The sequence below is a fragment of the Nematostella vectensis genome, chromosome 1 (genome assembly GCF_932526225.1).
Source record: "Nematostella vectensis chromosome 1, jaNemVect1.1, whole genome shotgun sequence".
Lineage (NCBI taxonomy): Eukaryota > Metazoa > Cnidaria > Anthozoa > Actiniaria > Edwardsiidae > Nematostella > Nematostella vectensis.
Genome location: NC_064034.1, coordinates 9,756,312 through 9,770,867, shown reverse-complemented (window position 1 = coordinate 9,770,867; position 14,556 = coordinate 9,756,312). Strand labels below are relative to the sequence as shown.

Below are 14,556 nucleotides of genomic sequence, written 5' to 3'. Positions count from 1 at the left end.
AAGTTTATAGCAATTTGTTGGAGAGATTTGCTAGCGTTTTGGGATCTGCTTCCCCGAACTCATTTGCGGACATATCGGAACCAACCATCAATAGCACTATAGAGGAGCGTTGAACCCAGTTTACCCGCCAAGACCGCCTAGGCAGTTTTCCAAATAAGGCATAGCAATGGCGCGGAGCAGGCGCGCGCTTCGGCACTTTGGCGAGTCGCGACTCGTACTGGAAAAAAAAGTCAAGCAACTGTACTAAAATAAAAAATAAAAAACTCGGTTAAATATACGCCTTGACTTCAGCTAGGTAATACCTGCACACGAAAAAGTACATTCAACGCAACAGCTCATGAAACGAGCTGATTTATATTAGAAAGAGTATGAGAGGGGTGAGAGGCAAAGCTTCAAAGATTGAGAGAGATCCGTGCAAAAATGTAACCAAGCGTTTTTCAGGCCTCAGACTTGAAAACTGCGCTATGATACGACTTTTCTATGATGAGTTTGATTATACCCGTTCAACTGAGTTTAAATGAGCACATTTCCAAGTTTAATTCGAGGAGTTCAAAGATAACCATCAGGCAATGAGAATATTCTTAGTTACCTGAAATCCAAAGCAGTGGAGGTATTTATTTAGATTTAGAAGCTTACCCCGGCTCCTACAAACGACTGCGGGTGAGAAATCAGTCAAGTTCGACCTCTCACACCCATAACGCGCTACTAAAAGCCACATGGGAGAGCCAAGGCGACCAGGGGGCCTCAGTAACAGTCATACCTCCAGGCTCTCTAATGAGCATCTCTTTAGAGCTTTCACTCTTTTCATAAAGCGGCCACTTTCTTTTACGAGGGCGGCTGTATTTACCTTCTATAAAATTGAAGGAGCGAGCAAATGGGGAAACTAGGCGACATGGGTTCCAGAACAAGAGATAGGTCAAGAAAACCAAGCAAATAAATTTGCTTAAAAAAACACGGCCAAGTTGAGAAAAATATGAGTGATCCAGCCGGCTAAAAAATAATATACAGAACATATAATAAGCAGCCCATCGGCAGTTTCTTACTGGGTTACCATAATTTGGAAGGGCGAGAGTCTCTATATTTGTTCGTTTTGTTGAGTGAGTCACGTCTGCTTGGCATCTGCCCTACAGCTCTTGATAGCTCAATGATGTTTGTCACGCAAACCCCATATTAAAACAAACGCAAACTCTATTGAACTCTTTGTCACGCATACCCTATCTGCCTATTGGTCTATGTTTGCTACGCAGACCCTATTGGGCTAAATTTTTTCACGAAATCCCTAGCTACTGCACCGTTTTTTACGCAGACCCTATTAAGCTATTTTCGTCGCGCAAACCATATTGAAATATGTTTGTCACGCAAAACCTTTTAAACTATGTTTGTCACGCAGAACATATAGAGCTATATTTTTCGCGCAGACACTACTGAACCGTTTTTATGCAGACCCTATTGAGCTATTTTTCGTGACTGGGTGTATGTTTTTCGTCCAGCTGTGATTTCTGATAAAAAATAATACATTTGAAATTTCAGAACGTCTGTATCATATGAAAAATTCTGGCCACACACGCCCCTGTTCGTATGTAGATTACAACGCCCAACGTCGACAAGTAAAAGAACACATAATGTTCACAAAACTTAAAAAAAGTCTTCAGATTTAACTATAACTGACACTAAAAGAAAGGTCTTCTCAAAACAGAATATACTCGCGTATACCAGCAGAGCGAGGTCAAAAGTGGGAAGAGATGATACATTTAGTTGTAACATTGGAAGGGCATCTATTGGGGTGAAATGATTTAGTTACACTGAAGCCAGGGTCAAAACTGACTGATGAAAACCATCATCGTAGCCTGTGGATGGCTAAGTTCGTTTGAATTTCAACAGTATCACAGCAGAAGAGAGTAATAGGTTCTTCTGGAGGAAAACAAATCGTAGTTCCCGTTCACAGCAGTTTTCAATCACAAAAAAATGATTTTCTGACCAGAAAGTACGATCGAATATCACTAGGGACATAATCATTTTCACAATGACTCAGGCATTGTCACCATGACCCAGAAAAATTAATGTGCGTGTGCAAAATACTGGGACTCTTCTTTCATTGTCGACTTTTCGCGCGCAAAATGAAAAAAAAAAAAAACTTTTAATCTTTTACATTTTTTATTTTCGAACATGTCAGTTTAGCATAAAGTGGAAAAGATAAAATAAACGTCACATAATCGACGTTTTTTGCAGTATTTGGGAAAAGGCCATCTAAGAATATTCGCCATACAGTCTCGTACCCAGACGGCGCGCGATGCAGGCGGGAGGTTGAAGAATCGCACTGTGTATGACGGTCAGGGTGCGGAATTCATATTTTTTTTGTCTCCGCTTTACAGGGTGCCTGTGGGTTACCGCGCAACAGCAAATAACGACTGGCTACGAGTCTGATGCAGCCTGATTGGTTCGTGACTCACTATTTATCCAGCGATAGTGGTGAGTAGCGAGCATAAAAATGGCAGTGGATAAATTGATCGATGTATCATTTTTGGAGAAAAAAAAGGCAGCAACAAAATATGGTATAAAGATTTGTATTGATAAGAGCGAATTTTTGGACTGGAATTTAAGATTTTATTATTATTCGATATTTTTCGATAAAAATATAATAGAATTTCTTTTTCTTTCTTCTAAATGGTGAGTGTAATTCTTTATATAAAAAAAAACTACCGAAAAGACATGGACTTTGCTGCAATATTTTCACCAGCATGAAGCCTTTGATATAAATCAGTCAGAGCCCCGCTGCTAGGAGGAACTAAACCAGGGGAGGCCGGAACCGCAAGCACATCCTCAGGGCTACAACCCGGGGATCGCACCTCGCCTGCGCTAACAAGCCCTGCAAGGTGGTCACCCTGTCTGTGTAGTGACACATCATCCCCACGTGGTTTAGAGTCAGTCTGATGCCCCGAGGACGTTTGACAAACGATGGCTATCCCTGGAGCATTGACATCAGGGACCTTAATCGGCTGATTTATTATTGCTACAGAACTCCCACGTGGTTTAGAATCAGTCAGTTGTACCGATGACGTTTTGCAAGAGTTGCGGCCGCCCAAGAAGTGCTCGACAACAGGGAGCTCATTTCCTTGACCGACTTTCACATCGGATTCCTCAGCATGCATTGTTGAGGACTCCGCAATGTGACAACCCCCCTCTCCAACATCACGTCTATCTCTTCTCGCGCTCTCAAAGGTATTCCCCAGGCGAGGAACTGACCTTAGCCTATTGTTATGTTGGGAATTATCCTCGATGCTCTCATACACCGACTCAGATTTGTGTGCCGCGTCGCCCTCACCGCTCTCAATGCAAACCTGCGGAGTTTTCTCTGTGACATGCTCCCTGTATGATGCTGAGTCTTCCTCGACACGTTCAATACTATCTATACTCGGTACTCTAGTTTCCTGTGCCACACTTAAAATACGTTTGGACTCCTCTCTATAGTTTCCCTTATCAGTTTTTACAGCTACTGAGCGGTTATCCTCTCTATCTGACATCAATAAGTCCCCGTATTGAGGTGCGGTTTCAGCAGCAACGACACCACTGCTTTGTTTTTCATGACTTGTTACATCTTGTACACTAGACAGATTAGTTACTTTGACTGTACTCAAACAATCCACAATTACTTGAGCGGTGCTTTCCATTTTGTCTCCACCTGGACAAGCTAACTCCCTCCTCTCTTCCCCGAAACGTATATTAGTTTTCTCATCATCATTCTCCTCTTGCGCCGGAGAGTCTGACTCTGAGTCTGACTTTCCTTCATTAATCGTTCTCTGGTCGTCTTTCTCGACTTGACCGTCTTTATAGATATCTTGGATCCCCTCTTTTTCCGGTGGATAGCAGGAGGGTGACTTCTCTTCTTTTACAAGGCGTGAAGGACTGGCGCAAGGTGTTTCCCTTCCTTCCAAAGAAGAGACGGGCTTCCCAGCACGTGTTTCCTTACCTTCTGAAGGGCGGGCAGGGTTTGCATCAGGTGTTTTAGTTCTTCTCCTCCGTTTGGGTGGAAGGGGAGCCACAGGGACATCATCATCTTCCAGCCCGAGCTCTCTAAAGAAATCAGTGACTGGAAAAAACAGAAAGACGTTAGCAATTAAATAAAAGCTAAATTATAAGGTAAGCTTATTATAATGAGGCACCAATAGACAGCTGAACTTCATGAAAGGTAAATAAATCAACACAAGGTTGAAATGGTATGTTTTTGCTTCCGTGAAAACTGAAGTCTCGCTGACGTTTGGAGCATTTGCCATTCGTCGGAGCAAAAGCCAAAAGGTAAACTCAGCGACACTACTATGTTTTCACCGAGGGGTTAACATACCATTTTACCCTTGTGTTGATTTATTTCCCTGATTTCACCACGACTACGCAGACCACCTGCGTCTGTAGTCTTTCTAGTTATACCACTTCCCTGAAAAGTAAGCTGTGTTGACAAGAGCATTACATACAGTACCTGACGCACTTGGCGCTTTCTTGCAGCGCTTTTTTTTGCCTGCACTACACAGTGTCCTAAACGCATCATCGATGTCTTTCTCGTCACCGGGATCGCCGCGTGTCAGATCGCTAAGCCTAAAGAGTAAAGCCCTAGTGTAAGTGTTAACCGCTCATTCTGTTTACTTAGGAGGGTGAGCTCGTTTTAGTTTCTTCCACAATAAAGGCAAGGGGTGGATAAATGATATTCCCATGATAGTAGATATATAATCTCACCATGAGAGTAGATAAATTATCTTTCCAAGAGGGATGATAAATAATCTCACCATGAGGGTGGATAAATAATCTTACCATGAGGGTGGATAAATGATCTCACCATGAGGGTGGATAAATGATCTAACCATGAGGGTGGATAAAAAATCTCACCATGAGGGTGGATAAATAATCTTACCATGAGGGTGGATAAATGATCTCCCCATGAGGGTGGATAAATGATCTCACCATGAGGGTGGATAAATGATCTAACCATGAGGGTGGATAAAAAATCTCACCATGAGGGTGGATAAATAATCTTACCATGAGGGTGGATAAATGATCTCCCCATGAGGGTGGATAAATGATCTCACCATGAGGGTGGATAAATGATCTAACCATGAGGGTGGATAAAAAATCTCACCACGAGGGTGGATAAATGATCTCACCATGAGGGTGGATAAATGATCTCCCAATGAGGGTGGATAAATGATTTCCCCATGAGGGTGGATAAATAATCTCACCATGAGGGTGGATAAATGATCCTATTATGAGGATGGATAAATGATCTCTCCATGAGAGTGGATAAATGATCTCACCATGAGGGTGGATAAATGATCTCACCATTTTTTGGCGTCGTCCATGGTGTACAACCCTCCTGGCTCAACGTTTGGGTGCACGTGTTCCGGGCGGAGGTAGCCAACCAGGTCACGGATCTGTGAACCACAAGTCTGTACTAGTAGATTGTTTCCACGCGAAAATGAAGTGATTACACAAAAGACTTTGACTGAACTTTTAACCGTCTAAAAAGCTTTATGGATACACCTTGTCTTAGATTTTTGCTGTTTTTTTTTTACACTAATAATTACTTTTGATGATTATAGCACTTTTCAATCCCACTTGCTTGATTTTATTGACCCTAATTTGCAAATCGCGAAAATAAAGTGGCTTGTCTTTTTTTTTACAAAAATAATAAAAACCCGAAAATAAAGTGTTGCAAAAATAAATTATATGGAAAAATGAATTACCCATTTGCATATCAAATATGCACCTTTTTCTGGTGAAGGTAAGTAATAGTTTGTCGCGGTCGGTAGATTAGGTAAAAAAATCAAATCAAATATACCTCTTCCATGGAGGCATGCATGGAGTGGACCACACGCCACATCTTCTGCTCTTTGCAATACCTATTATAAAGATAATACAGCTCTGTTTAATAAAGGAAACATCCTTTTATGAAGCATTAGCAAATATCTGCCACCATTTTCTCATCCTAGCAAAGTACCAAGTGCGAGAAAGCACACATTTCCATCGGCTGATTTTGGTAATCTATTGCAATATTTTCGATTAAATTTGTTAAATATTGCAAGATATTTTAATTTTAGATGGCTATTTTAAGATTTCTTCTCATAATCTGTCTTCCAATATTGTTAGAAAACACTATGGTGTGGCTGAAAAGGGCTCTTTAATAGCAAAACGTACAGTTTAAGCCACGTAAAATGTGGATTCTGATACTATCAATTGGTACTAAAAGATAGGCTAAGGAGCGTGCTTACTTGATGTTGTCAGTCTAAGGAGTGATGTTGTCAGACGAAGGAGCGTGCTTACTTGATGTTGTCAGACGAAGGAGCGTGCTTACTTGATGTTGTCAGACGAAGGAGCGTGCTTACTTGATGTTGTCAGTCTAAGGCACGTGCTTACTTGATGTTGATAGACGAAGGCGCGTGCTTACTTGATGTTGATAGGCTAAGGAGCGTGCTTACTTCATGTTGATAGGCTAAGGCACGTGCTTACTTGATGTTGTCAGACTAAGGAGCATGCTTACTTGATGTTGTCAGGCTAAGGAGCGTGCTTACTTGATGTTGATAGGCTAAGGAGCGTGCTTACTTCATGTTGATAGGCTAAGGCACGTGCTTACTTGATGTTGTCAGACTAAGGAGCATGCTTACTTGATGTTGTCAGGCTAAGGAGCGTGCTTACTTGATGTTGATAGGCTAAGGAGTGTGCTTACTTGATGTTGTCAGACGAAGGAGCGTGCTTACTTGATGTTGTCAGACTAAGGAGCATGCTTACTTGATGTTGTCAGGCTAAGGAGCGTGCTTACTTGATGTTGTCAGACTAAGGAGCATGCTTACTTGATGTTGTCAGGCTAAGGAGCGTGCTTACTTGATGTTGATAGGCTAAGGAGCGTGCTTACTTCATGTTGATAGGCTAAGGAGCCTGCTTACTTGATGTTGTCAGACGAAGGAGCGTGCTTACTTGATGTTGTCAGACGAAGGAGCGTGCTTACTTGATGTTGTCAGACGAAGGAGCGTGCTTACTTGATGTTGTCAGACGAAGGAGCGTGCTTACTTGATGTTGTCAGGCTAAGGAGCGTGCTTACTTGATGTTGTCAGACGAAGGAGCGTGCTTACTTGATGTTGTCAGGCTAAGGAGCGTGCTTACTTGATGTTGTCAGGCTAAGGAGCGTGCTTACTTGATGTTGTCAGACTAAGGAGCATGCTTACTTGATGTTGTCAGGCTAAGGAGCGTGCTTACTTGATGTTGATAGGCTAAGGAGCGTGCTTACTTCATGTTGATAGGCTAAGGAGCCTGCTTACTTGATGTTGTCAGACGAAGGAGCGTGCTTACTTGATGTTGTCAGACGAAGGAGCGTGCTTACTTGATGTTGTCAGACGAAGGAGCGTGCTTACTTGATGTTGTCAGACTAAGGAGCATGCTTACTTGATGTTGTCAGGCTAAGGAGCGTGCTTACTTGATGTTGTCAGACTAAGGAGCATGCTTACTTGATGTTGTCAGGCTAAGGAGCGTGCTTACTTGATGTTGATAGGCTAAGGAGCGTGCTTACTTCATGTTGATAGGCTAAGGAGCCTGCTTACTTGATGTTGTCAGACGAAGGAGCGTGCTTACTTGATGTTGTCAGGCTAAGGAGCGTGCTTACTTGATGTTGATAGACGAAGGCGCGTGCTTACTTGATGTTGTCAGACGAAGGAGCGTGCGTACTTGATGTTGTCAGGCTAAGGAGCGTGCTTACTTGATGTTGTCAGACGAAGGCGCGTGCTTACTTCATGTTGTCAGACGAAGGAGCGTGCTTACTTGATGTTGTCAGACTAAGGAGCGTGCTTACTTGATGTTGTCAGACAAAGGAGCGTGCTTAGTTGATGTTGTCAGGCTAAGGAGCGTGCTTAGTTGATGTTGTCAGGCTAAGGAGCGTGCTTACTTGATGTTGATAGGCTAAGGAGCGTGCTTACTTAATGTTGTCAGGCTAAGGAGCGTGCTTACTTGATGTTGATAGGCTAAGGAGCGTGCTTACTTGATGTTGTCAGACGAAGGAGCGTGCTTACTTAATGTTGATAGGCTAAGGAGGGTGCTTACTTGATGTTGTCAGGCTAAGAAGTGTGCTTACTTGATGTTGTCAGCAGGGAGAGGCTGGGGACGCTGTGCAAACCAAAAAGTAGACGGCCGAATTCGTAGAACTTTCGGCTCTAGCCCATTCGGCAGCACAAGCCCACATGGTAGTGTTGATGAATCTGAATTCTAGAAAATAGAGTAGAAAAATAGTCAGTCAGGCCAGGTCAACAGGTCGCAGCGTCGCCAGAAACGTGAAAACTGGTGGGAGTGCGGAACGAATGGTATACGCGGCAAATATTCGAAAAATCTCCTTCTCCCTGACAAGGCTCGGTTTCCAGCCGTTGTGATTTTCTGTTGAAATCCTCCACTACAACCGAGCCTACTCTCCGACAAGTTCTCCATTATTTTGGCAATACAACGGTGTTTTTTACAGGCGCATAGCATGGTCATTTTGACTAGTACGCACAGGTATGTATAAGCTCCAAAACTGTAACTGTTTTTCTTTCCTTCAAATAAAACAATTCCCAAATATGGAAAAAGTCCCACTTGATAAACACATATGCGTAAAGGGCGCTACGCACCCTGATTTTCTATTTTTGTATGTGAAAAAAAACGTCAACATTTTTTATCAAAAGTGCGTTGCTCGCCCCATGCTAGCAACAGCCCACTTCCCTTCACGGGGTATCCTTGCAGCCGGAAAAAAGCAACGCTGGATCCTCGAGCAAGAAAAACTCCCCCCCCCCCCCCCCCCCCTCCACCTTCGCTTTTCTTTGAGGAGGAGAAATATATTGACGTCGGAGAAGGGATGCCAGCCCATAAGCCAATCACGTCCTTGCCCGGTGTTTCGGTTGCGCCAATTGTCTGGCTACTATTGTCCGCCCATGGGAAATTCACTTCGCTCTCTTGGACTCAGAAGAACGAAATGGTGAGTGAAGAGAGCGATGTTGACAAAGTGACTTTCCATTAAAACGTTTGACTTGCAAAAATAAAAATACGTAAAAAAATATCAATATGTTGATCGGACTATTGCACATTTTCGGCGACCTGGTGACTTGTGTTTTTGCCCTGCCGCTTCGTTGGTAACGATGGTTGGTTCATGTGCTTATATGGATAGAAAGGGTTTCTGGATAGATCTAGTGATCTGTTACCAAAACTAATGGTGCCCATTTGAACTGTTTTCAATATTTTGAAATATTTTTCGCGTTTTCCGTTAAAAATCATCGGATATTGTTACGTAATCGACCGGAAGTAGCTGGTGACAATGTGGCTTTAATTGGTCAGTGAAATCCTACTCTGGACCCCACCCTGAGTTTTTATCAAGAATCAAATGTATGGCAGTGTGTGGATATAATACGCTGATACCTTCCAGTGGCATGCATGGATTCTTGTCTTGCTTGCATCTGTAGTAAAGTGTTGAATCATATCGGATAAATAACGGTACATCTCTAGCCTCTCATCACTAACATGTATCTGAGAGAAACAATCAGATGGGATGGTTATATCATCTTAGATATCTCACCATTTGGATATCTGTTATCAACTAGTTTAACATCTCAACATCAAAGAACATCTAACTTTACAGTAAGTCCTGTACAGTAAATATCCTATCCTATTTTTTTCAGGTTGGCCACACTAGCATGCATTGCACTGTGAAGGTTATCTCACCTTAATCTTGTAGTATATGGCAATTGACTTGAGCATATACTCGTACCCATACTTTGACTTGCATTGCAGACTAACAACATGTTCTGCTCCCTGGCTGAACCATCTGGGTATAAAACGTTATAATTAGCATATGGTCCTCTAAAATAAAAGCAGAAGCATTTGTATATCACCTATTACACAGTGCTTTGCATTTAAAATCCTGTTATTGTATTAAATTAAGAATGTCCATGTTGGGACTAGGGAACACAAGCTTCTATTAAACCCACTAATTATCCAGGTCTGTTTAGGTCTGTTTTAATTTAATTTAATTTCTTTCAATTTTACATTTTAGTGCTTACTCAACCCACAAATAGCATAGCTAATCAAGGTGGGTTGAGTTTTAAATATATTTGAATAATTGTTCTATCATATTTTTTATTTATATTCATGGAAAAAAAAGACAACAAAAAAGTACAAACACACACACACACACATGCACGCAGTAGTAATGCACGCACAAACAGAAAAGACTATAGTAAAACAAGAAAATCCAATACAAACACAGAAGAAAAAAAGTAGAAGTTGGGTAATTTAACAAAATAAAAGCAAAGTATTGGGATAAGAAAGTTTATTAATGCTGTTTTTCTTAAAAACAGTGTTTTGCAGAATGGGGTAAAAATATTTATTTTGGGCGATGTTGTATCCTACTGCTTTGCCTATTTGTGAGACACCAACGTAGTCATCACATCTTGTTGAAGTATCCAATAACAGAAGGTGTAATTCATTTTTTAAAGCTTTTTTGGGTTTGTCTCTTAGCGAAGCTGGTATCTCATTCTAGATCCTTGCGCCAAGCCTAGAAAGGCTTTGTATTGGATTTATAATTTTGATTTTTTTATATAGAAATTACCAGATGAGAAAGCATGAAGCTCTTTTAAAATGACTTATTTGTGTCTCAACCAGAAATCAAAACCGTTTGTCTGTTAATGTACTTATCGCTTCTTTTAAAGATCATTACCTTTAGAATATTGTGTCTGTTACCCAATCATTATAAGGTGAAAAAATGAAATTTTCCCCTAAACATTCCTGATTCTATTTTTCTGTTTGTTCCTAGTTCTACAGTTTAGTATCTCACCTGTCAATCACTTTGAAAATTGCATCATTTGTCTCCTTCTAAAAAAATGTAAGGGTCAGCTAGCTATGAGTAAATTATTTCAAAATGCTTACATACTATGTGAAATACTAAGTATGGGTTTTGGTGCAGCCTATAGCCTACAGCCATAGTGTATCATGTAAGTGATATGTAGCAAAGTGTACTGTACCATGTACTGTAGTAAATAGCCCATAATGTACCATGTAGCAGTACTATATGGAGCCCATAGTGTACCACGTGGTATGTAGCCCATAGGGTTGGGAACAAACTTACTCTACTAGGGATGGACATCATTTTGGGCAGGCAGAACGTTGTATCAATGTAGACACTTCTAATGTCTTTCACTCTGAATTCAAGCAGCAATTTGACAGTTAGTTTTGGAGGAAATCAGAGCTCATAGGTCTCTAGTGTGCTACACTAAACAGAATTGTCTATAACGGATTTGATTGCCAGTTGGCCAAGCGATTGAGCCAGACAAATACAGTATAAACAATAACTAAACCAGCTATTCAAGCCAAGCAAGTCAACATGAATACGTCAAAACAGTGCACACTCATACTGTAAAATATACCAAAACAGTCATTGCATTTGTGGTCACACATGTTGAACTTGAAAATTTGGAAAATGCAAACGAGATTTGCTGCCAAAGAAATTTGCTTAGAGCTCTTTTTAAGGAACTTGTTTTTTAGCTTGCAAAATTTTCCAGCTGCCAGCCCTTGGGTACAACCCTGAGTATACTTTTATTAGTTACTCTGAGCATGGTATTCACCAGCTACCTAAATTACATTACCTGCCATTGCAGTGAAGTACTGTTATGCGCTTGGTATCACCTGTAGCCAACCTGAAGTCTCCTGCAACATAAATGTACTATTCAAACTTATTGACAACATCCAGGGGGGGGGAGGGTGCGCAGTCATAGGTATCATTTGGAAAAAGCACAGTATTTGAAAATTCCTTTAAGAAATGACCCACTTTTTGGCGGCCAAGGGGGGGTGTACACAGGGGGGTGTGCATCTCCCTGGGTGAATAAGAAATAGCTCTAAAGGACATGGTGAAAATCATGGACTAAAATCATGATAAGGAATAATGTCTGTAGTTATGTATAAAGAAGTAGTGGATATCTTAGTCTATTCAAGTTAATTCAATTGACAGGAACATAGTCCATGAGCTGAGGTCAAGAAAATACGCACCTCGTAGCACCCCCCTGGTAGACATAGTGAAATTGGTATCAAATTAAAGCTTATGGCTTATATTTTAAAAAATTCGATGTCTTCAGTTATATAACCCATGCTATAACCGACAACCAAGAATTTACTTTTGGATGCTAACTCATACTATCATCATTTCACTGAAATAGAGCAAAGAAGCCCTGCCATTCTTTGCAGCATTCCTATGCAGGGTTGGCACTTCTTGTTATCATGGCAGAGTTTGAGAAGGGTATTTATTATGGCAATGCTCACCTGTGTATAGCACATTACCCTTCAAACCCTCAAACAGGAACCTAGACAGGACAACAGTGGTTATATTTGCAATACTGTTAATAGTATGAAATTAAATTAAACCTCTTAAACGGCTCTGCAAAACGGCTCTGCACACATCTTTAACTGTTTGATAATAAAGAGGGACTTGTTGGGGCTTAAATTCTTGAATTTCTTTATTTGGGCAGTTTCTTTATTTGGGCAGGGTGCTAAAATGAACAGCTGTAATGGTGTTACACTTTAAGCACTTGGCTTGGCTTAACAGCAGCAATGTCAGCATTAGTACAGCATCTCTTTTAAAAAACAAATGGCTTTTATCATTCATTGTATTCCATTTCCATTCCAGCACTTAGTACTCACATGACTGACCCAACGCAGTGGCCAGCAGAAAAAAGTGTAACTGTGATCACCTCCTCCTGGAATATGAACAAGCCCATGCTTACATTAAAGCATTTATGTTATATAGTACATAGAAAATTATTGTGTAACACACTGAGTCAGACTTGTTGTTCTTTTATGGATTCTCTTACTCTTCTTCAACATTTTAAACAAAATCCCTAAAAATAGGGGGAAAGATGGATTGACCCATACAAACAGGTTTGAGTTACAAAGGGTCTGGGTTATTGACTCAACTGTAACAATATGTGCAGAGATGATTCCAAATTTTATTGATTGCACCATAGTGTCATCTTGAGATTTGAATCATACACAAAGGACAACATGACTTATAGGTGTGCATATATATTCAGATACCTACTATACCTTGTTAGTTTCTTTATCATAAGGGGTCACTACAAAAGGCTGGTCTAATGGAATGCCAGTCTAGAAAGAAAACTAAATTAAAAACACATTTCAGGCCAATTCCACACTCTTGTTTACTGTATTTACTATAGCATGCAACAGAATAATGAGATATTTAAAAGAGGCTTACCAAGTACTCCTCCAAGTGAGAAAAGGATGCATCACAAAGAAGTAAATTTCTAGTGGTCTCTGAGCAGAATATTCTTTGTTTTCTATAAAAGAAATTAGATTTCACTCTAGTTTATCATCTTAATAGCCTTTTTATATAACAGACTTACTTTGACTTGATGGCATCTGAAAAAGTGGCAGAGTCTAGGCCTTGCATGTGATCTAATGTCGAATATCAAAAAAGATAAGATATGAGACTTGTGATCAATCAAACCAAACCAATAAGCTTGCTAAGCCGATTGCACATCAAAAGAATGATTAAAGTTTGGTTGAGTTTAACTATGAAACAGTCGATTTAACAGATTGCAAAAGCAGTATTGATGTGTAACAGAGGGAGAGGGGGGTAGTGGTTCTCAAAATCATTAATCAAAATGATTACTTAGTACAGTGGAAGAAATGGATGGCTACAAGTACTACATCACGTTGGATTGAATTTATTACATTTTCAGGGGAGAATACTAGCACAAAGTAACAACTCCATATGTTCTCTCTACTAACGGTCAATGAGCCGTTTGGTTCAAATTACTTGACACATATGTAGCTGTCAACCCAACTTGGACAGAAATCTTGTGAAATCAGGTGAAGTACAGTATATGTGAAAAACCCCAAAATAGCAAATGCGGGTGAATACAATGAATGTATGAACATTCTCACAAAATTTTGACTTGTGATGAAGTCTAAAATCTTGTGACACCCGCCTAATGCGGGTGAGTTTACAGCTATGTTGACAGAGCCTGGGCTATCTGTGAAGAGCTGATTGACCAGGTTGACTTGCTGGGGGAATTTTTTTTAACACTGTGCCTCAAAACAATTATCGCACAATGATCGTACCTCTATGGCAATGTGATAAGAAGTATGCGTAGGAATCAAGGTTTTCATTATCAAAACAGTCGATGGAGACTTGAGGGTATTCCAAGAGTTTCCCCCGAAAACAACTCATCCTTTCGGCTTGGCCTTGCTTCGTAACGTGAATACACGGAATTATTTGGGTCTTTGAGACCTAGCAATAAGACATTATTTGAATAAAAACAGATGCTCATCATTTAGTGATATTGAGCCAGTATCATCAATTTAAGAGTCTTTTGAAAAGATAAAACTTAAAAAAAACATTACTTATTTCTTAAGAGTGCGACCATTTTGAAAATGGCGGATTCTCTAAATTGTCACCAGTCCCTCTCGCTTTTAAAATAACGCATGCGCAAATCATGCGTGATAAATAAAGTAATTATGAAACAGAAAAGTTTTGAACGATTTCATTTTATAAAG

The 14,556-nt window shown here is 40.5% G+C and overlaps 1 protein-coding gene across 3 annotated transcripts; it reads right to left on the bottom strand.

Annotated features, from left to right (window-relative positions):
- Positions 1–2,135: 2,135 nt before the first annotated feature.
- Positions 2,136–14,468, bottom strand: LOC5520325 (protein artemis). Of its 3 annotated transcripts, none has more exons than XM_032365425.2 (16): positions 14,122–14,468; positions 13,401–13,452; positions 13,253–13,334; positions 13,084–13,143; positions 12,682–12,737; positions 12,304–12,344; positions 11,634–11,694; positions 11,117–11,189; positions 10,826–10,860; positions 9,715–9,817; positions 9,412–9,519; positions 8,105–8,235; positions 5,825–5,885; positions 5,326–5,417; positions 4,472–4,587; positions 2,136–4,087 (listed from the first exon to the last, which is right to left on the bottom strand). In XM_032365425.2, the coding sequence occupies exons 1-16, from the start codon at positions 14,228–14,230 to the stop codon at positions 2,697–2,699; spliced, it is 2,571 nt and encodes an 856-aa protein (XP_032221316.2). In that variant the 5' UTR covers positions 14,231–14,468; the 3' UTR covers positions 2,136–2,696. The 3 variants fall into 3 exon arrangements, with proteins under 3 accessions (XP_032221316.2, XP_001640245.3, XP_048583827.1); XM_001640195.3 differs by having other exon boundaries at positions 10,826–10,863; positions 14,122–14,467; XM_048727870.1 differs by lacking the exon at positions 14,122–14,468 and having other exon boundaries at positions 10,826–10,863; positions 13,084–13,155; positions 13,401–13,454.
- Between the last annotated feature and the right edge of the window lie 88 nt (positions 14,469–14,556).